Raw genomic sequence first — 21595 nt, 5'->3', positions numbered from 1 at the left:
GTTCATTATTTCATTTGCTCTAGGAAAATGATGGTGTATCTTCTTGTGCTATTTAAGTATGCTTAGATACGTCTTCCTTGGGTCTGCAGTGATTTCATTGATGGAATGGGTTTCTGACTCCTGTGGGGCATTAAGTTGCTGGTCCCACTCCTGGACAGCTTGCCTGCAAGGGAGGCCATCTGTTTTGGCAGAGCCAGGGGCTTGCCCTGCTGGGCTGCAGCCCACCAACTGTTGGAGCCACAGTGCCTCAGCTGCTGTGCTTTTGTACTAACTCTTATTAGCCATGCAGACCTTTACGGTTCAAACCAGGCCACATCTGTTGTGAGTCCCATGACCTTCAAAACCCAGAGCGGAAAGAAATGCAGAGCACACTTTTTATCTCCGGACCTTCCGCAGACACGTCCGTTTACAGGGCTTAATTAAAAATATTTTTCTAAACTTATTTTGTAAAAGATTTTCATTTTCATTGTCCTCCCTTAGCAGTGGATGTACATTGTTGCTGATTTGAACAAATGAGTGTTGCTTGGAGTGTGGTCTGTTGGTCACGTGCATCTGCTCCCAAAAGGAGTTTGATAAAAAATTGATTCTGGAGCCTCACTGTAGACCAAGACCAAGAGAATCATGACCTGAGGGGTGTATTCCTGCAGCAACATTTTAAATACAGATTTCAGGACTGCGTGCCCCCAGGGACCTCCTGTTTTACCAAGAGGTAGGCATGAAGTTAGAAAGCCAGCACTAAGATGAGTGGTCATGTGGGCAGCTGGGCAACCCTAGGAATGCCGAGACTTCTTAGAAAGTTTGCTTTTGGATGTAAAAGTTTGGGAAAGGTCCTAAAAGTGTGTTGCCTGGAAAATGTTGATGGTCACTGCTGGAAGAGGAACTATATTTCCAGGTTGAACATAGTGATTCATTGGTTATGTTTTCCAGAAATAGTAATGTCTAAATGGAAATTGTTTTCTATATATGCTCTGTGTCTTCTCAACTTAGATCCTTCTGAAAAATAGAATGGCCCAAACGCCAAACACTGTGATGTTTTTCCTGTATTCTTCAGTGCCAAGCCATCAGGCCTCCAGACAGGTTCATGAGCCTTACATTTCCATAGCTAGAGCAGTGGAGGGACCAGAGGACCAGATGCCTCTATAAAAATACACCCCGCCCACCTCGCCGCCCCACTGGGCTAGCCGTCTCTTGGATAGAAGAGAGAAAAAAGAAGAAATTGAGTTCCTCTAATTTGTTGGAGTGGGGTAGGTAGAGAGAAGACAGGGGAAGGCTTTCACGAAAGTATTCTAGGTCACATTTTGCCCTTGGGGTGGGAGCATTAGTAGCAAGTAAGCAACATGTTTCATTTTAAATGGAGATTGATTTTATTTTATCCAGTATATCCAAAATATCATTTTGACATGTAACCAAAATAAAAAATATTAATGAGATGTTTTATAATCATTTTTTCTTGCTAAGCATTTGAAATCGTTGAGTGTATTTTAATCTTATAATGCATGTGGGTTCAGGGTCACCCCACAGTTCAGGTCACGAATACCGTGACTACTGTATTTGACAGTATAGCTCGAAGGGTTTCTTCTAATCCCGAATTCTCAGTTAAAATGTGAACATATGCCTGTTTGAAACATCATTTTTCCTGTTTTAGAGAGAATGAATTGTTTTCTCAGCAGGTAGTTGGCGTTAGTGTAATACCTTCCTGTGTAGGCTGCAGTGTTAGAATTCTCTTTGCAAACTTTTTTTTAATTAAAATTTTTAATTAAATTTAATTTTTTTTATACACAGCAGGTTCTTATTAGTTATCTGTTTTATACATGTTAGTGTATATATGTCAATCCCAATCTCCCAATTCATCCCACCACCACCAAACTCTTGTAATAATTTTCAGGAATTATCACTCTTATTATAGTATTTTTAGTTGCAACTAGAGAGTTTTATAGGGGATTCTTTCAGTGTGAAATCTCTTAAAGGTCAATCGAAAATAAAGTGTGTTTTTTCTGGGGCATAGGATGGAGGCATCTGAGTACCTAGAGGGGTCCTTGGAACAGAATATGTAAAATGAGAGTGTCCAGGAGTGTCCTGGTTCAAACGTCACTTTGTATCAGTCCAGACGTATTCTGTGTTAATATTTATGTTTGGGTCTTTATGTATTTTTTCAGAAAGAACTGAATATGCACCATCTATTTCCATGTTACAGGCCTTCAGACTTTATAGGGAAGTGTCATTGGAGCTTCATTTTCCCTGCTCTGTCTCTTTAGAGTGTCTGGGCTTGAATTCCTTTCTCTGTCCTATACAGTGCAATGTGATTTTGACAAGGTACTTAATTATTTTTTTGCCTTGGGAATTGAAAAGCTGAGAGGATTTACCCCTCAGAGTTCTGGTAAGGATTAACTGAGATCATCCAGCTGAAGAACACAGTGCCTCCCAGTACATAGTAAGTGCTAAAGAAATATTAGCTATCTCAGGATCTTTATTATCTTTGTTAATTTTAGAGACTTCAAGCAGTGTAGGAGAAATTTTAGGAATGATTTTTTTTCTTTGACATTGTGATAGAGGTTAAAAAAGATCCTTACTTACCCTTATGAAACATATTAACAATCTGTTTTTTTTGCCACAGTGTCTTTAGCCCTATTTCCCATTCTGTTCACTGTGTTGTCCTGGGTTTGAGCATCTCTCTACTCTGGGTAAAATTATTTTAATAAGAACTCTCTGGTCATAACATCTCTATTAAAGGCCCTCCTCCCCTACAGGGTGAAGGGAAAAGTCCTCAATGCATTTCACAAAGTGCTTTTTCTTTTTCTGAAACTTTGGTTCCTGAGTAAAATCTGAGAGATCGTATATGATTTCTGCAGCACCCAAGATCTGCAGCCTTTTTGGTTCCATTGTGGGAAATAGCAAATAAGGTTTGCCTGAGCGTGGCCTGGTACAAAAGGAAAACCTGAGGTTTCCACCAGCTTGTAATCCCACCCATTCTTCTCACTTTTTCACTTAATACTCACTCAGTGATTATGCAAAAGTGATATTTAAGAGCAAATGTGTTTAGCAAACCTTTGTAAGCAATATTTAAAGGAGTGTTTATTTTTCAAAATTCACTCAGGATTTCTGTAATCTACAGGCCTGTAGTTCTGGTACATGGGTTGTACCAATTTGCTTCAGAGAGTTTTATTGCATATGCTACATCTTTCTGATCAGCTATCTAAAAATCAGAGGAACAATTTGTTCCATTCAATTTTGCCTGATAGGGAAGGCTCCAAAGATACAAAGTTGCCCTTCGGCATCATTATATTTATAAAAAAAAATAATAAAGGAAACAGTCTTTCGATTCCCCCTCCTAACCCCAGTTTGACTGTATTGCAGAGTCATGAAAAGATTTAAATCCATAGTTGAAAAGTCTCCTTGCAATTGATTTTATTCAGCTTCTTGTATACAAATAGATAGTGATAGGAAAAAAGGAAATATTGATCTGAACTTTCAGTTTTGGACTTGAGCTTTCTAAAGTCATAAAACTGCTTTTCCATTTGACTCTTACAGTATAATTGGCCAGAGTCAGAGAAGGTTTCAGGAAAGGCACAACCAAAAAAGAAAACTGAAACAAACTGCTTATTTAGTAGCTGCCATTTGTTCATCAGAAAAAGACTTTAGGTTAAACAGTTCTTTTTCCAAAAAAAGGAAAAAGAATCATTTTCATATAATTAGTTGAAGAAACCACTTATAGAGCTAGTTAAAGCAGATTTAGAGATAAATGCTTTAGCCATCTTGATGTGATGTGGTGAAAATGTTTATGTGGTTAGAGTTTTTAATTAAATCATTTAAGATTGTAATAGCCCTTTTAATTTTTGTCCTTGAGACTTGCGTTGTGTTATTTCAAGTTAATAACTCCTCTTGAAGCAAAGCAGAATGCGCAGTATTTCTTCCGATGATTTCTTTCTGCAACTGAGAACAAAGCAAACCTCATTCTTGCTGGAAAGGAAGCAAAACTAACACCTAATAAAAATGGAGATAACAGGAAGGAACTTGTAGCCCTAGGTAGCAACATTAAAAGTGGTTGCCTGGGCAATACTACCCAATTCCTTGGGTGTTTTTTTTTTTTTTTTTTTTTTTTTTTTTTTTTTTTGCGGTACGCGGGCCTCTCACTGTCACGGCCTCTCCCGTTGCGGAGCACAGGCACCGGACGCGCAGGCTCAGCGGCCATGGCTCACGGGCCCAGCCGCTCTGCGGCACGTAGGATCTTCCCGGACCGGGGCACGAACCCGCGTCCCCTGCATCGGCAGGCGGACTCTCAACCACTGCACCACCAGTGAAGCCCCCTTGGGTTCTTTTTTTCTTTTAAATTCCAGGGACAGATGTATTACATTAATTGAATCAAGCCTATGGGAAGCTTGTTTCTTAGTATTTCAGGAAGTAGAAATGGTCCTATGTACGGACTTTGAATAATGGAGAAAGAGGTATCAGTATTTTGGTAATTTATCTCCCCACCAGCCACAATGTATACTTGTCCCTGAATACTTTTTCGTGATTATAGGCAATCCTGAACAATTGCTAAAGACAAAATCTTTGTCCTCTTGCAGAGATGAACTCCTATAGTTTAATTTATTAATTGTCCTTTACTTGGGTTCCTTACTGTTCTATTGCTCACACCTACTTGTGGAAGAGACAGGCTTTTTTGTTGTGGTGGTGGTGCTTGGCTTTCGATTTTATTTTGGGGTAAATAAAAACGTTATTTATTCATTAAATTGAAGTAAAATTGGTATATAACATTATGAGTTTCAGGTGTACAACATTATAATTGTATATTCGCATACACTTCAAAGTGTTCCCCACCACAAGCCTAATTACCATCCATCACCATACAGTTGACCTCCCCCGCTATCCCCTTCCCCTCTGGTAACCACCAGTTTGTTCTTTGTATCAGTGATGTGTTTGTTTGATACTATTTGTTCATTTGTTTTTGCTTGCCTTTTAGATTTTTATATATGAGTGAAATCATATGGTGTTTTTCTCTTTCCGACTTATTTCTCTTAGCATAATACCCTCAAAGTCCATCCATGTTGTTGCAAGTGGCAAGATTTTCTTCTATTTTATGGCTATGTCGTATTCCATGGTGTATCTACGTCACATCTTCTTTATCCATTCATCTGTCAATGGACACTTAGGTTGCTTCCATACCTTGATTATTGTAAATAATGCTGCAGTGAACATAAGGATGCATATATCCTTTCAAATTAGTGTTTTCTTTTTCTTTGGATAAATACCCAGAACTGGAATAACTAGATCATATGGTAGTTCTATTTTTAATTTTTGGAGGACTCTCTATACTGCTTTCCATAGTGGCTGCAGTTTACATTTCCACTAACTATGTATATGAGGATTCCCTTTTCTTCACATCCTTGCCACCACTTGTAATTTGTTGTCTTTTAGATGACAGCCATTCTGACGGGTGTGAGGTGATACGTCATTGTGGTTTTGATTTGCATTTCCCTGATAATTAGTGATGTTGAACATCTTGCATCTTTTCGTATGCATCTTGGCCATCCGTATGTCTTTTTTGGAAAAATGTCTGTTCAATCCTCTGCCCATGTTTTAAATTGGGTTGTTTGTTTTGTTGCTGTTGAGTTACATGTGTTCTTTATTTATTTTGGATATTAATCTCTATTGGATATATCATTTGCAAATATCTTCTCCCATTCAGCGGGTTTCCTCTTTGTTTCACGGATGCTTTTCCTTTGCTGTTTAGTTTGATGTAGTCCCATTTGTTTATTTTTGCTTTTGTTTCCCTTGCCTCTGGAATCATATCTAAAAAAACTCTTAAGACCAATGTCAAGGAGCTTACTGCCTACATTTTCCTGTAGGAATTTTATGGTTTCAGCTCTTATGTTCAAGTCTTTAATCCATTTTGGGTTAATTTTCGTGTATGGTGTAAGATAGTGGTCTGGTTTAATTCTTTTGCATGTGGCTGTCCAGTTTTCCTAGCATCATTTTTTGAAGAGATTGTTCTTTCCCCATTGTATATTCTTGGCTCTTTTGTTGTAAATTAATTGTCCACATATGTGTGTGGGTTTTTTTTCCTGGGCTCTGTATTCTATTCCATTGATCTGTGTGTCAGCTTTTATGTCAATATGGGAGTTTTTTTTTTTTTTTTTTGAATCATCTGGGGAGGCACGGAGAAGCCAATTGGGCTTACAGCCATGCAATGTCCATGTTTCAACAATGACAAAATTGTTTTCTAAAATATATCACCCACCTAAGCTTCCTTCAACATCCATAGTAGGGTGGTCTGTACCTCTACAAGCATCACACAGGCAGGGAATTTTTTTTCTTATAAGGTATTGAGAATATAGTTATACACCATTTAGCTGTAAAAGAAAATACAGTGATAATGAGTATTCTTGCCTTCTTTCTTTTCCTCATTGTATTTGTAAATAGTTGCTTCTAGTTTGCCTCCTATTAATATCTTTTTAAAAATTGACATGTATAAGCAATTAATTGCTTGATGAGACTAGTGCAAATCCCAATTCATGCGAAAAAGGGCAAAGGGAAATTGTAGAAAATAATAGCAAAATAAAACTAAAAATGAGCTGAATCAGCTTGGTGCTTTGTGACCACCTAGAGGGGTGGGATAGGGAGGGTGGGAGGGAGGGAGACGCAAGAGGGAAGACATATGGGGAGATATGTATAACTGATTCACTTTGTTATAAAGCAGAAACTAACACACCATTGTAAAGCAATTATACTCCAATAAAGATGTTAAAAAAATAAAATAAAAATGAGCTGAGTAGGCATTTGGTCAGGTGAATATAAATATTAGGCTGCTATTTGCTCAAAACTTTCCCTCCAGGAGCACCGGCATCCTGCACATTTTATGAATGATTTGTCTTCACTCACCCTGGGGCCACTGTTTTCTGCTCTTGCCCGCCTCCCGCCTCCCTCCAGTCCCCCTGCCACGGCAGTCACCTTTTCAAAGTGTACATTGATAAGTGTTCTAAATTTAGATTATGGTAATGGTTGCAGAACTCTGTAAATATACTAAAGCCCATTATATATCAAGAGAGCTGTTTTAAAGGAAAGCACATGTTAGACATATTGGTTGTCCTCTTGGAGTCCTTCATTGCCTTCTCAAGCTCATTCAAAGCTCATCCAGTAGGCTGTTGCACTTGTTACTCTTCAACCTCCTTCTTCTCCCCCCACCAGCTCACCAAGCTTCAGCCAGCCTGGCTGCCTTATGCCACCTTCTTTCCTGCCTCAACATCCTCATACATGCTTTTCCCCTGTCTTGACCTCTATCCTCCCATCCTGTGCATCAATGCCTTCAACTAAAATGATACCTACTTCCCTGATTAATCTCTCTACCTTCCTTCCCTATTTCTGTTTTTCCTTACTGTATCATGCTTGTTTCATTTAATTTTCATATTTGTTTCACTGCGTACACAAATTATAATTTATGTATGGATTGATTGACCCGCTAGCGGAAAGAAAGGTCCGAGATGGCAGGAGTAATGTGGGGGATGGTATGTGCCTTGGTGTACTAGTATCCTGCCTTGGAGAGACCAGGAATACTTGCCTAAATCTTACCAAATTCCCTAGAAATTCTCCTTTTGGCCAGAAGGAGTTAGGAACCACTTAAACAGATAGTCAGTGTGGAGGTAGAGTGGGAACTTTGTTGCCTAGCAGCGCACGCATAGACAGCTAGAGGCCACGGAGTGGCTCGCTGGCCAGGAATGACGTGGTGTCTTTAACGTGGCCCAGAGGTCACAGGTTCCTGGGTTAACTAGCCATTCGGCTCTATCCACACTGTGACTGGTGTCTGGTGTCTTGAGCAAGGGGTGTCATGGTTGGAGTGCCCTCTGTATGTGATCCCTAAGCCCAGAGCTTAGGGCTTGTGCCTCAGTGTGTCTTCTACCATCTACCGTGGTTGGGTACTATCTTGGTGGGTATTTTTGTCACTGTGAAGCTTGCTCTCTCCACGTTCTGGAAATGTGCATCATGGCACGTTTTGCTAGGGTTTGTAGATGTGCCGTAGTTTTGAAATGGGCACCCGACAACATTTAAATAGAGTTTTCTCTTTGCCCATTTCTTTGTATTCTATGAAAAATGCCCATTTCATTGAATATTGTTCATTCAGTGTTTCACAGGGACTATATGTGTACGTATAACTCAGCTATATAAAAGGCCCAAGTTATAAAGTTTATTCTTTACTTCTCAGGGATAAAAATGTATCAGGCATTTACAGTTATACATTTTAAATAAGAAAAAATGAAGAAAATTTATTAATCAACGTATCACTTTGTTTCCCTAATTCAAGTTGTAACAATATTTATTTCTGCTTTAATATGAGTGACTTTCTTTTTATAGACAAATAACCAGTGTTTGTATAATTCTAGTTGGATATTCTCCACATCATGTTAGGAAAACCCCTCTACATTTTTCTGTTAGTCCTGTCAGAACTAGATTTTATCTCAGACAATTGGCAATAGTGGTGGGGAGAGTGGCTTAGACAGCTTCTTCCTTTTGAAATCGTTAGGTTTTTAGTTTTTGAAGGCCCATGGAGAAACTGTTTCTCACTTGTGACGTTGATTTACTTTTCAGCAGGTGGAGTAACTGTTACCTCACAGATATTTCTATGATTCCTAAAATTCAATTTTGTGAAGAATAGTTGTAGTATAGTGTCAGCTGTACAGGCTTGAGAGGAATATCTGGTTCAGGGCTGTGTGTTCTTGGCAAGTTACATGCCTTTTCTGAACAATTGTACCTAAGCCACAAGATTATTGCGAGAAGTATATGAGCCACTATATTGATAGTACTTTTAATAATACCTTCCTCATAGGCAAAGATTGAGTTAGTAAATAACCTGTTATTGGGCCAAGCTGTAGGTGGCAAACCCAAATGGCCACAGGAACTAGATAAGAAAGGGACTTGACATGGGCAGGGTCATGATTCTTCTCTAAAGAGCTAGTCACTATTCACATAGCATATTGGTGCTGTTTGAGAACAAAGTTCACATTTCTCATTAAAAAAATACAGATATTGGAGTTCTTCCTTGGATTTTCTCAAGTTGACAACTAATTAAACACACATGCATGCAGACACATACAGTGGGTGAAACAAGACATCTGGGTCCAGTTATAATGGCTAATCTGAATTTGCCCGTTCTTTTGATCACGAAGGATTCAAAGAGATGGCACAGTTGTAAAATTGGAAGTACAGATTTGTGGCAGTGGATATCGCTGAAACACCATCTATGCTTAATCCTCATTTTCCCAGGAATCTTACAGAACCAAGAAACTTGATTCTTTGAGAACCAAACAGATTAAAATGGATTGGAAGGGTTGGTTGAGTTATTTCTATATGATGTTTGATATCAGGGGTCCAATTATTTTTTAGGAGGGTGCCTCTGAGGAAGAGTGAACTGTGATATTTTTCACATTTTCATCACAAATGTATAATGAGCCTCCATAGAAATCACTTGTTCAAGTGTACCCTTTCTCGGACCTGTTGGGAAGCGTGTTTTTTATTTCTGAAGTTTTTAAACTGTGATATAGTTGATAGCAGATGAATCGTTCTAATTTGTTGTCCCTTTTAGCCCTGTCTGATTTAAAAAAAAAAAAAGATTCTGCCTTTTGTTATCAGTTATTTTAGAGTAAAATAACAAATAGAAGTTCATTATTTTGCTTCTCTGCCTGACATAGGTAATTTTTACAAGCCTGTAAAAATGTGTTCTTTGTACCCCTAGGGTATTATATTGCTGTGTGATTCCTTTTTTCCCTTGAACTGCCTGTAAGTTTTAGTAATCTACTTTACTTAAAAAAAAAAAAAACAAAATAGTCATGGCTCTCTATTAGGTCTCTTTATCACTTTGGATGATGAAAAATACTTTTTTTGTAGTTGGAACAATAGGTACCTTTAAATGTGGTAAAATAGGTAATCTACTGTAATATAAGCTATTGTCTTTGAGCTTAGCTCAGTATCACAAACAACTATGGGGACCATCTGTAATGCAGTAGTTACAAAGGAATGCACTTCTTGATTTACTTTTTGGGACACTCACTAAGTACATTTTACTACAATTAATTCAAATACAGGCACAAAGGAGATGAGAGGCTGATGGAATATTTAATTACTTTAATATAATTTGATAATTTTGCCTATTGTAGTCACAAAAAAGATAAAGATTTATTCATTTTAGGCTGTTGTGTGAGATTTAATGTTCTTCAGTGCTCTTTAAAATTTAGAGAGAATTATACTTGATAGAGATTTCACCGTCCTTGAGGGATCTTTAATTTGTTTGTTGTATGAGCAGCTGTAATAAATACAAACAGGCTGCTTAACTGCTTGTCTGCCGTTCTGGAAATACGCATTCTGAATTTGAAAATGTGAGGGCCTGTTACTTATTTTTAGTGGGCTTATTTTTGGCAGTAACTCTGGCAGAAAACTAGGACTCTTTATATGAGAGCCATCCATCCATCATCCTAAAGTAATTTTCATTCTGGCACTGGGGAGCCAGAATTTCTTTGTTCTGATGTTTTCCGTTTTGGATGGAAGCTGACCAGTTCTCCCGGGCTTCTGAGTCCTTTGGAATGACCTAGAATTGGACATATAGTTAAGTGGAAATACCCTCAAGTGTCACTACACTATTTTGCTTTGGGTACAAGATATGGGACTTTGTGTCAGATGGCATTTGGGGCTGTTCTCATTATAAATGGACTCTGGTTTCACCTGTACATAACTTCTGTCATATAATCACACTCGCCTATAGGAGATCATAACATTGCTATGATCAAGTGGACACTGCTGGTTCAATATGGTATGATGAAACAGTAATGTGGAGGAATGCCGTGGATATTTTGAAATGCTTGGTGGCCACAGTGTTCCTTTCTTTGTAGGCACCTCTGACTTCCTTTCATTTTCAGATATACAAATGCATGTGTAAATGGTTCGCTTTTGTCAAAAACAGTAAGACGTTAGTTGTACTCTGTAATTTCAATTTACACGTTTGCAATTTTGGAAGAAAAATATTCTTTATCAGTATGTAAATATGTTTATTTTTAATCTCATGTAGATTCAGTGACCCTTCTCTCTGACCATAAAACCCAAGAAAAGACATCTATGTCAAGAATGTTATTTGATGTAGTGTTTAGAGGAGCTAGTCTCTTGGTATGAAAAATATTCAGCCTGTTAACACGGAAGAGTTAACAGAGCTTGAAACTCTTTTCCTCCTCAACTCAAAATTTCTATAAAACACTGAGAGTAAGAATTATACCAAAGCCTCCTGAAGATATAGTTAAGGCAGATGGGATACACATCTGCTTTTATATTCCCAGAATAAAAACATTTATTGTTATCAACTCTGTCTGATGGCTCTGGGAAATTAAATCATGCACATAGGAAACAGTTTTGTTGATATCTTCTGTGGTAGGTAGCTCTTAGGATATTTTTGTAGGAAAGGATTGGGCCTTTGGGTCTGGAAACGTTATTATCTTTTTCGCTTCAGGCTGGAAATGAGGTAGTCTCTGTACAAGTTCTGAGAGGTGATAGAGTTTCTGAAGACTCCCTGATGAAAAGACCTGTCACTCAGTCAGCTTTCTGCATAGCAACCTACTTAAGATTCCTCCTGCTGAGTGAGCTGTGGGAATCATTGGCTAGTTAATGCTACTGGTTTTGAAATCTCTACTGTTGCGCTGTCGACATTGAGAGACACATTCTCTTGGGTGATGGGTGTAGCTGGGTTTTCCCTTTAGAAAATCATATTATTTTTATGCTATCCAGACCCTTGTAGGCTACCCAGGTTTGATATTCCTCATGTCCAGGTTTGTTAGCCGTGTGCGTGGTTTGGTCAAACTTTCCCTAGAGACAACCTCTTTGAAGAGTATACGGCAGTATATAGTTGGGCCTCATTTCTGTCTTCTCCACTTGTTACATCACTGCAAACCCAATTCATTGAAGCATTGTAAACCACTGAAAGCCCTCTTGAGCTTTCCGCTGTCAGCCGACTTCAGCTCCATAAACCGTTAGCCCGCTTGGTGCTACAGAACTTGGGAGAAGACGGAACGTATGTTTGCATAACACCAACTCCTCCTTCTTGGTAGTCACATGATAACCATAGGCAGATTTACACTTCTTGTTGGTTCTGAGGAGTGAAACTACATATTTTCATAAGCATGCACCATTTTTAATTGTGTAATTAAGCTGCTGACATAAGCAAGTAAGCAATTTGACATGAAGGTAAGGATCCGCAAAGGCATGCATTTGCATAATTTAATTTTCTGCACAGAAGATATTGAAAATCTATAGCGTGATTCACAGCCTCACCATATCATTGCCATGCCGCCGTTAGGTGGCCGTTGGAGTCTGGAAGAGTATGAAGAATATTAAAATTGATGGAATTTGCTGTGCTGAGTCTGTATCTTTACTTGGAAACCACAGGTTTTTCTGTTTGCAAATCTCTGCTCCTTGCCAATGAGACATTACGTTGCTTAATATACTCCATATACAGTTTTTGACTGCTGTTCAAGTAATAATTTTTAAAAGTTGCTTTTAGGAAATACTTTGTCATATGATCAAAACACATTTGAAGAAGGGACTTGAAACTTTGTTTTCAATCATGCAGGTGCCAGTAATACATGATTATGTTCTTATTTGGGGAAAAAGAAGTCACACACTACTGACATAGATGGAATAAAAGGGAAAACTAAATGTAGTTATCTTTAATGAATAGTTGATGTGTTAAAAAGAGAGATCTGGTGCTGGCGTGATGAAGTTCTTTGCTACCTGGTTCATTTCTGAGTTGATTCCTAAAGAATTGCTTATTAGATACTCAAGCTAGTTCCTTCCAGCTTCACGTTTTAAATGTTTGCTGTTTCTGATAGGAGGGTGGTGTTTAAAAAGCGAGATAGGGGAGAAGATTGTGTTTTTGCTTATGGCTCATATAAGCACACACCAACACACACACACGCACACACGCACGCATGCACGCGCGCGCGCGCGTACTCTAGCCTCCAACGCAGGCACCGTGAGCCTTTCTGGTGTTCATGTATTTATTCACTCACTCACTCACTCACTCATTACTGAATACACACCATATGCCAAGCTCCATCATGGAAGGTAGGCTGAGAGCTCCTTGTCTCAGGGAGCTTAGAACCCTTCATAGGCCATGCAGCATGCCCTTCAGATGCAGGTTTTCCTGCCCATTCTTACCTTGCTGGGTACAACCCACATTGCTCCTCAATACTATGGGGAGTGTGATGATGAGGGCGTTAACCCACCTTCCTTGGGACAGCCCTGCCCCCTCTGTCACTTCTAGTCTGTTGGTCTTCATACAGCGAAGCCACACCTCTCACATTTGGCCCAAGTGAACCCCCTTCAGACAGGCAGTTCCACTGCTCAGTGCAGATGCCTTACACCGCAGTGTGACGTATGGCTGGGAAAGTATCTGTGCTTTGGGGTATGGATTCCATTACTTTGCAGTGTCAGGGGAGGACCTTCTGATGTGTCCCTCCCTTGTTTCTTGAGTTGGATATATCTTTGTAGACTTGCTTTTTCATTAATGGTTTAGTGGGTTTGGAGAGGTGACGTGTGTGGGACCCTAAAACCTATAGCCTGTATCCAATCCAGTTAAAGACTGTTGCGATTATGATCTACTTCTAAGTACTTGGACATTTTCACACTTACCTGATGAAGCTCTGGACTCCGTAGCTTTGCATTCCCAGTAGGATGGGTAATGCAGCTGCTGGCGGGCTTTGTCCTCCTTTGCTGCACCCTCATATTCTCAAAAGTTCTGAGAAATAAAAGGTACTTCCCTTTCAGGAAAAAAAAAGAAGAGGGGACTGGTGATGGAGACTGTGATTCTAGTGTGATCTTCTGTAAAGAGTATAAATGAATATCCTCATTCCTTCTTTACTTTTATACCTGGTTCATTTGTTTGTGAGCCGAATCTGGCTGGAACTCTGGTTCAGTTTAGATTTGCTTGTCTAATTGCTCAGGTCAACGCCACACTGGTGTGATTTAGGCAGCAGGATATTCATTTCGGTGGCCAGGTCTTTACTAGAATTAAGACAGGCTTAGTCTGTCAAGTCACAGGCTGTGAGGGTAAGTTAATAGCGTCACAGATAACAGGGCCTCAGGTCTAGCTCAGCAGGGAAGTTGGTGGTTCTTATCTCTGGCTGCAAAATAGAACCACCTGGAGAACATTTTGAAACAAGGGCTGATATCTTGGTCCCACCCCAGACCAATTAAAGTGGAATCTCTGGAGGTAGGGTCCAGGGCATAGGGTTTTTGTTTGTTTTGTTTTATTTTTAAAGCAGCCAGGGTTGAAAGTCAGAGCTCTAGTCCAACAATGGCCTTTTCTGCATGGAAAAATTGATGATTAGGTGTTAAAGTGACTTGTTTGAAGGTCACCGAGGTCACATGAGTGTCACTGGGGGAAAAGTGAGCTTTGGTAAGTGATTGGTTCATATAACTGTAAAGCCTTCCAGGGGGTTGGTATCAAATTGGCTTTATCCTGAGCTTGAGTTTTGTCAACAGAATTGATCCATAGATTTTACTTTCTCTGGCTTGGTTCCATTTTTTTGTTTTATTTAAAGATTTATTGTTTATTTATTTAATTTATTTTTGGTCCCGTCAGGTCTTAGCTGCGGCACCTGCGCAGGATCTTTCCTTGCGGTGCGTGGGCTTCTCTCTCATTGTAGCATGAGGGTTTTCTCTCTCTAGTTGAGGCACGCAAGCTCAGTAGTTGTGGCGCAAGGGCTCAGTTGCCCTGCGGCACGTGGGATCCTAGTCCCACGACCAGCAATTGAACCCGCGTCCCCCGCATTGTAAGGCGGATTCTTTACCACTAGACAACCACGGAAGTCCTGCTTGGCTCCATTTTTGAGCGCCTCTACTGATCCCCTGCTTGACCCTCAACCATCCTCTTGAAGCTTCCGGCTCATGTCATAACACCTTCAGCAAGAGAGAGAAGAATCTCTCTGATTGGCTGGTGTCTCCATTCCCAAACATATGTATCACTGGGGCTAAACATAACAGCCTCATAAGATTGGTATAAGGACAACACCAGCTACTATGAGCAGAGCACCTTATTCAGCTCTGGGTGTGTAGTGCTTTTTAAATGCCTGATAACATAGTGGAAATTTGTTGCCAAGTCTCTGTTTTGGTAATCATCACACCCCACTCCACCTGCTAGGTCACGAGTCATGGATTGGACAGCCACGTCATGTTGCCCCCATCCTTGCCAGGTCCAAGGGTGGGCCTTCTTTGACTTAAGCCAAGTGAATCACTGTAAACTGTGTCCCTGGCCCCAGTCGTATGTGTGGGAATGGGAACACGGTTTTTTTACTCAGTCTTGATACAAGGAGGAAGGATTATTTGTGAGTGATTTTTCAGAGCGAATTAGCTCTAAGAAGCATAGAAGACAGGTACATAAGATGTTTCCCGTATGCAGAGAAAACAAATCAGTCGAACAATTAGGAAACTTTTTAGTGGGTATGTGGTTGAGCCTCAGTTTCCTTGTCTGTAAAATGGAGTTAAAAATACCAGCCTCATAGGATCATTATGAAGGTAACACAAGTTACTGTGAACAGACAAGGAAGCCGAGCAATTGTTTATTTAGTATGCTTTAGTGGAGGAAAAAATAGATGAGGAGACTAGGAGATGGGAAATTTTATTTTTGATCCGTAGAAGCTTAGAATGGTCAACTTCCTGAAGCTCTGAATGGCTCATCTGCAAGAGTATAGGATGAATTGGACCATCTGTATCTAAACCTTCATCTTACTTTAAAAATGGTTGGTAACTTAGGTTTTGACTTTGTCATTCAGGACCAAAGAGCGTGCATAGATGACACCAGGTTTACTTTGGTAATGTGTGTTGGGATTTTACAAGATTCCCATTTCCCTCCAAAGGGCTCATCTCTGTGGAGTAGCTCTGTTCAAGCGTTGTTTCTTTTCAAGCCAGTCTTTGCAATTAACGTGCAAGCATAAAGTACTTTACATGTTTCCTAATTTTTCTTCATGACCCATCACGTTGTCAACAAAGCTAATGCCATCATGGTGAGATGATTGTTATCATCACTACTCTGACTAATTTGGAATAATGTATTGTGCCCTACTGGTACCATCTCAGTCTTAAACTGAATATGAATATACAGTTCCTCTAACCATTTTTCTTGCTTTTCAAAGGCACACTTGATTTTGTTTGGGTGCATTTAAATATTAACATAGACAGCTGGGATGTATTGTTTGAAGTGCAGTTCCAATTCATCTTGGATTCTGGGCACCTGTGATACTTGTCTTCTTACACATCAGTGCATTCAGGTGTGGGCTCACCACAAAAGAAATTTGCATCCATGAAGTAGCTGGGAGCGGAGGGCTTTGAACACTGTAGCAGGCAGATGGAAGCTCTCCATATTGGGGTAGGAGATTGGATTCATTCTGCGTTTTCAAAGAAACACATCATTAAGCAGTATTTCTTTTCTGAATATTGCTGGCCTTGGAGGGTTTCAAGCTTCATATCTTCAGATATAACAGGTGACTATCTGGGGTCCAAAGTATGTGGAGGACTGCTTCACACCATGGGGTGTCTTCCAGGCCTCAGACTGTGCTGTGTTTGGATGGCAGAGGCCTGAGATTTGTGGCAGGCGTGCTTGTATTCGGTTCCTTGATCTGCATACTTAGCTGTGTGACCTGGGACTGGTTACTTAGTGTCTCTGAGCCTTCATTCCTCCATCTGTAAAAGAGCTGGAATGACCCCTTGCCCGATGAAGATCAAATAAGGCTAGAGGCCCTGTGCACCTAGGACATAGGCTTATGCATATAGTTGGAACCAGGACCGTGGGTTCTAGGCCTACAGTTGTATGACCTTGGGCAAGCCTAAGTTACTCAACTATTCTAAGCTTCAGTTTGCTTATCTGAATGGACCCATTATTGAGACATTGTATCTACTGACTGGTGGTTCATTGGGAATTATATAAGATAATGTATGTAAAGTGTTTAGTGCATCTTGAGTTCATGGCACAGAAGGCTCATTGTAAGCTATTATTAGTATTAATAATAATCCTGGTAATCTCTCTAGGTTCTCCTGTAGCTGTTTTTCTGTAAAATCAGGAGGTTCTATTCAGTTACCCCCAAGGTCTGTGCTGCTAGGCGGTCACTGGGCTGTGTGCGTTTGACACCCCTCCTGTGTCCAGCGGGGTGATGATTTTGACTCACCGCGGCTCTCCTGTCTTGCAGCGTTGACAGAAGGCTACATGGGGGCCCTGCACGAGAACAGACAGGGCAGCTCGGCGCAGATCCGCAGGCGCAAGGCTTCCGGCGACCCGTACTGGGCCTACTCGGGTGAGTTGACTGGTTCCCACCGCGATCATACAGGCCAGTTCACATCCCATTAAATTCACTCGAAAGCACACTTTTAATCACTTTCACGCCTGATTTCTGTTTGTTCAAACCTTTTGTAGTTCACTAAAAGTTGAAATATTCAAGACTGTTTTTCCTCAAGGTGATAAGTACCTTAATTTATCTCTCCCACCTGTTTTCTCAACCTGCTGTTTTCCCCTCAAATTGCATTTAATTTCTGAACTTTACTTGTTAATGAGTTATTGTACCAAACTTGTAATTTTCCGAAAGACGCGGCCTTTTCTTGTCTCGTCCCAGTGGCTGTGATTTCAGAGAGCAGAAAATATAAGCCTAGTCTTCAGCTGCTAAATATTACAGCACGTCACATATCAAAATGACCTATTATGCTTTAATCTAAGAAACGCAACTTTATTTTCAAATCAAATCTTGTTAGTTGAATGTATTTCAGCCCTCTACGGTGTTTCTGTAGTTTGTTTCATTTTTTTTTTTTTTCACATTTCGCCTTTGAGCCAGTGAAGAGAGAGAGCATTGTTAAAACTATGTTGAATGCTACATTGGAAATAATTTTCTTACATCTGAAGGGGCAAAAAAAAAAAAAAAAAAAGAAGATCTGCAAGAATATACAGGCCTTTCTGGCTTATGCTTCTAACAACTATCAAAAATAAGATAGGTGGATTGTTATTTCTAAAAGAGATCTTGGTGCACAAAAATACATGGAAAATGTAGTGCAGCTAATTAAGGAGGAATGCTTGAGGAAGACAGACCACTTTGGAAATCACTCTAGCACTGAATAATTCAAATTTTTGTATGAAAGTGCTTGGAGGCATGGAGTATTAGTCTTAATAATGAATCTGTGCATTATGCAATGTTGTTACATACAGAACTGAAAGGTATTATTTTCATAATGATAACTCTGGTTTTAAACCCTGAGTTTCCACCTGCAAATCCTGTTAAATTCATGTCAGTGTAAAATTTATAGGCCTGATCTTTAATTACACCTTATCTATTGACTTTTTGCATCCTTTTGTCTATTGATAAATCTCCTGCCCCTACAGGGAGAATAGTCTATCTGTTTTGTTTTGCAAGGAACAGATAGTGATTCTGAAGTCTTCCATCACACCCCGTTCCTTGTGATTAGAATTACCTAATTAGAGCCTTTTTGTCACCATTTCTGATAAACGAAGGAAATTGGGAGATGAAGACCGAAATTACATATATATAGCTTCTTGCCAAGAAACCCAAAGAAAATTTATCGTTTTGTACTCTGTGGCTCTGATATCAGTTAGGAAGAGGGATAAAGTGGCCTGCTATTTACAGTTCATCAATTTCGAATAATAATGCTGTTGGGAAATTGGAAGTTATATCCCATCAGCATCTACTATTGCCAATGGCAGTGAAGGAATGAAGGGCCTAAAAATGTTCCTGTTACTTAGTTACGAATGGACATAATTAGTGCAATCTTTGGGATGGAGCATTTGTTGATATTCTTAACTCCGGTGGACTTAATGAGTCTCCATTTTGTATTTCTGAAATGCATTGTGTCTGGATTTGGGAACTGTTTCTGTCAGTAGAAGGGCTACTAGTTCATCTTCAGCGGGTTGGCATGCTCTTCTATAAAGATCCCAGTAGTGAATATCTTGGGCTTTGCAGGACATATGGTCTCTGTTGCAGCTACTCAAGTCTGCCTTATAGTACAAAAGCAGCCATAGGTAGATGGACGAGCTGTCTGTGTTCTGATAAAAATTGATTTATGAACAAGGAAATTTGAATTTATTATAATTTTCATGTGTCAGGAAATCTTATAATTTAGACTTTTTTCCCCTCAACCATTTAAAAATAGAGAAACCATTCTTACTTTTCAGGTTGTACTAAAATTGGCGGCCGGTTGGATAGGGTCCACAGACCATAGTTTGTCAACCTCTGTTTTAGTTGTTTTTTTTGTGTGTGTGGAATCAGGAGAAGACAGTCATTTGAAGAATCTCCCAGAAGGCTATATAGACTGGCTTGGAAGAACCAGTGGAGTAACTTGCTAGGTGTAATGGAAAAAATAAAAGTAAAAGGAGAAGAAAAGAATGAGAGAGGTATCAATGGATGGTTTATAGTCCTATACTTTAAACATCTTCCTGAATATTCCATGGTATCAGTGGTTATTTTCAGCAAAGTGGTGAAATATTGGTTCTCATGTCAAGAACACTTGGGATCCTTTAGAGACACTCCTTAGCATTTGGCAAATAGATAAAGAAAGGGCAGGAAGGAGTAAGAGTTGTTGCCTGTCACCTTTGGTACTTCAGACAAGGGCCTTAAAACCACAGGGTACCAGATGTTGAACTATGAGCTGCAGGTATTACCTCTAGGTATAAATCTTGCTTGGATAGTTGGACTGCCAAAAGAAAGGTCATTATTTGCAGAGGCGGATGGTTTTAGATTTAGCGGAGGTGAAGCAGGCCACTTCTGAAAGATTGGTTTAAAGGTCCAGATTTTAATCTCATGACTCTAATTCACAAGTTTGTCTTAGTTCCTCCTAAGATAAAGGCATTGGTGCTTTGCGGGGTATTATGTGTGAGAGTGTGAATTTTGAAGTCACATAGACTGTGGTTCAAATCTAAGCCTTATCTCTTAATATCTTTATGATGTTGGCATTTAACTGCTTGGAGCCTCAGTCTCCCCATCTTTGAAATAGGAATAATTAATAGAACTTCCCTCATAGAGATGTTAATGGAATGAAGTGAGATGATGTGTGTGAAAAATTTAACAAATCCCTGGTATAATGCACCTAATACTACTTCTTGCTGTTTTTGACACTATTAGTACTTTTGCTACTGTTGATATTGTTGTTATTGGAATTCTCAGTTGGGTGCTATGATTGACAGTGGGTGATCCCTAGGTAATGCTTCGAGCTAACTAGCTAAATTCTGTCAGCCGTAATTCACAAGAATTGTCCATTTGAGATGTGGGAATGAGGGTTAAGCAAAAACTATCCTGAAGTTCAGGGCTTGGCAGACTACAAACCAACACCTGTTTTTGTGAGTAAAGTTTCATTGGAACACAACCACGTTGGCACTTGTTGATGGCTACTTTCATGTTACAACTCATGTTAGAGTTGAGTAGTGGCCACGTAGACCTTTGACCAGGAAGCCTAGAATATTACTATCTGGCCCTTTACAGAGAAGGTTTGCAACTCCTGATCACACTGATACAGCCTGGGTTATCGAGCAGATGGTAGCCTGACTCATAAACAAAACTCTTCAGAGATTTGTAACATGTCTCTGTTTTCTCTGGCCTTGCATTTCCCTTGAGCTGAAATATCCCCAGCAAATGTTCTAGGTAGCATTCATAGTGATTCTGGTGGTCCCACTCTTGGAAAGTACTGGGAGGGACAAAGATGAGGGAGTGATGTGCTTCAGGAGGTGGAACGGGGAGAGAGGAGTGGGTGTTGGTGGTCCGGGGGCCCCTGGATTCTGGTGTCCTAATCATGAGGTTGCCTTTGGGTACAGGGTGGGTTTTGGTGAATGATGCTGGTCTGATTATCTGGTGGCATCCCACCTGGTCACTTGCGGAGAGTTGCATAAGTATTTGAGCTGTGGAGAACTTGTTTTAAGGGTATTGTCATGATAGCATTTCATTGATATTAGTGTAACTTATCCCTTTAGGACTAGCTGAGTTATTTCAGTTTCACTGCATCACCTTGGATAATGTCTACATCCTATTTATATTTGAAATGCCAAACAACTTTACTTTCATAGGCTTATCAAATGACGCCATTGTGAACACCTACAGCTTTAGGATACAGTACTGTTTACTGAGGAGTCTGGAGACAGGTGTTTTAGTCCCATTGTGCTCATCTGAGGATAGGTTATCTCTCTGGTTCTTAGTTTTTTCCACTCTGAAAAGGAGTGCTCATAATATCTGAGTTCAACTTGAAAATATCACGCATAAGAGGTATGAAGCAGAACATAAATGTAAGATTATTATTATTAACTGTTAATAATAGCAGTGTAATTTCAAGATTGCTTTATATCTTTGGATTTATTTGCCTTATACTAAGAATAGGGAAAAGGGGGGAAAGACCTTTGATGTGTTTCATGGAGAACTACACAGAAAAAAAATAAAGGCAATAGTTTTGAGAGTATCTCATTGGCAATATTACAACGGTTTCTCTTCTGTTAGTTTTCTTGACTAAGATACAGATATTTTTTCTGTGTTACTTGAGGTGATGACAGCCCATGAATTTTGGAGTTTGCCCAGAACTTCTGTAATTATTA

At 39.7% G+C, this 21595-nt stretch overlaps 1 protein-coding gene across 2 annotated transcripts in view; it reads left to right on the top strand.

Annotated features, from left to right (window-relative positions):
* The window catches only part of PTPRG (protein tyrosine phosphatase receptor type G), a 738734-nt gene that overhangs the window by 157934 nt on the left and 559205 nt on the right, over positions 1-21595 (top strand). For both annotated transcript variants that reach the window (XM_060161434.1, XM_060161435.1), the window contains exon 2: positions 17211-17315. In XM_060161434.1, coding sequence (XP_060017417.1) covers positions 17211-17315 — 105 coding nt within the window. The remainder of the gene's footprint in view (positions 1-17210; positions 17316-21595) is intronic.

Source organism: Lagenorhynchus albirostris, chromosome 10, assembly GCF_949774975.1.
Source record: "Lagenorhynchus albirostris chromosome 10, mLagAlb1.1, whole genome shotgun sequence".
Lineage (NCBI taxonomy): Eukaryota > Metazoa > Chordata > Mammalia > Artiodactyla > Delphinidae > Lagenorhynchus > Lagenorhynchus albirostris.
This window is presented reverse-complemented; position numbering and strand designations above follow the sequence as displayed.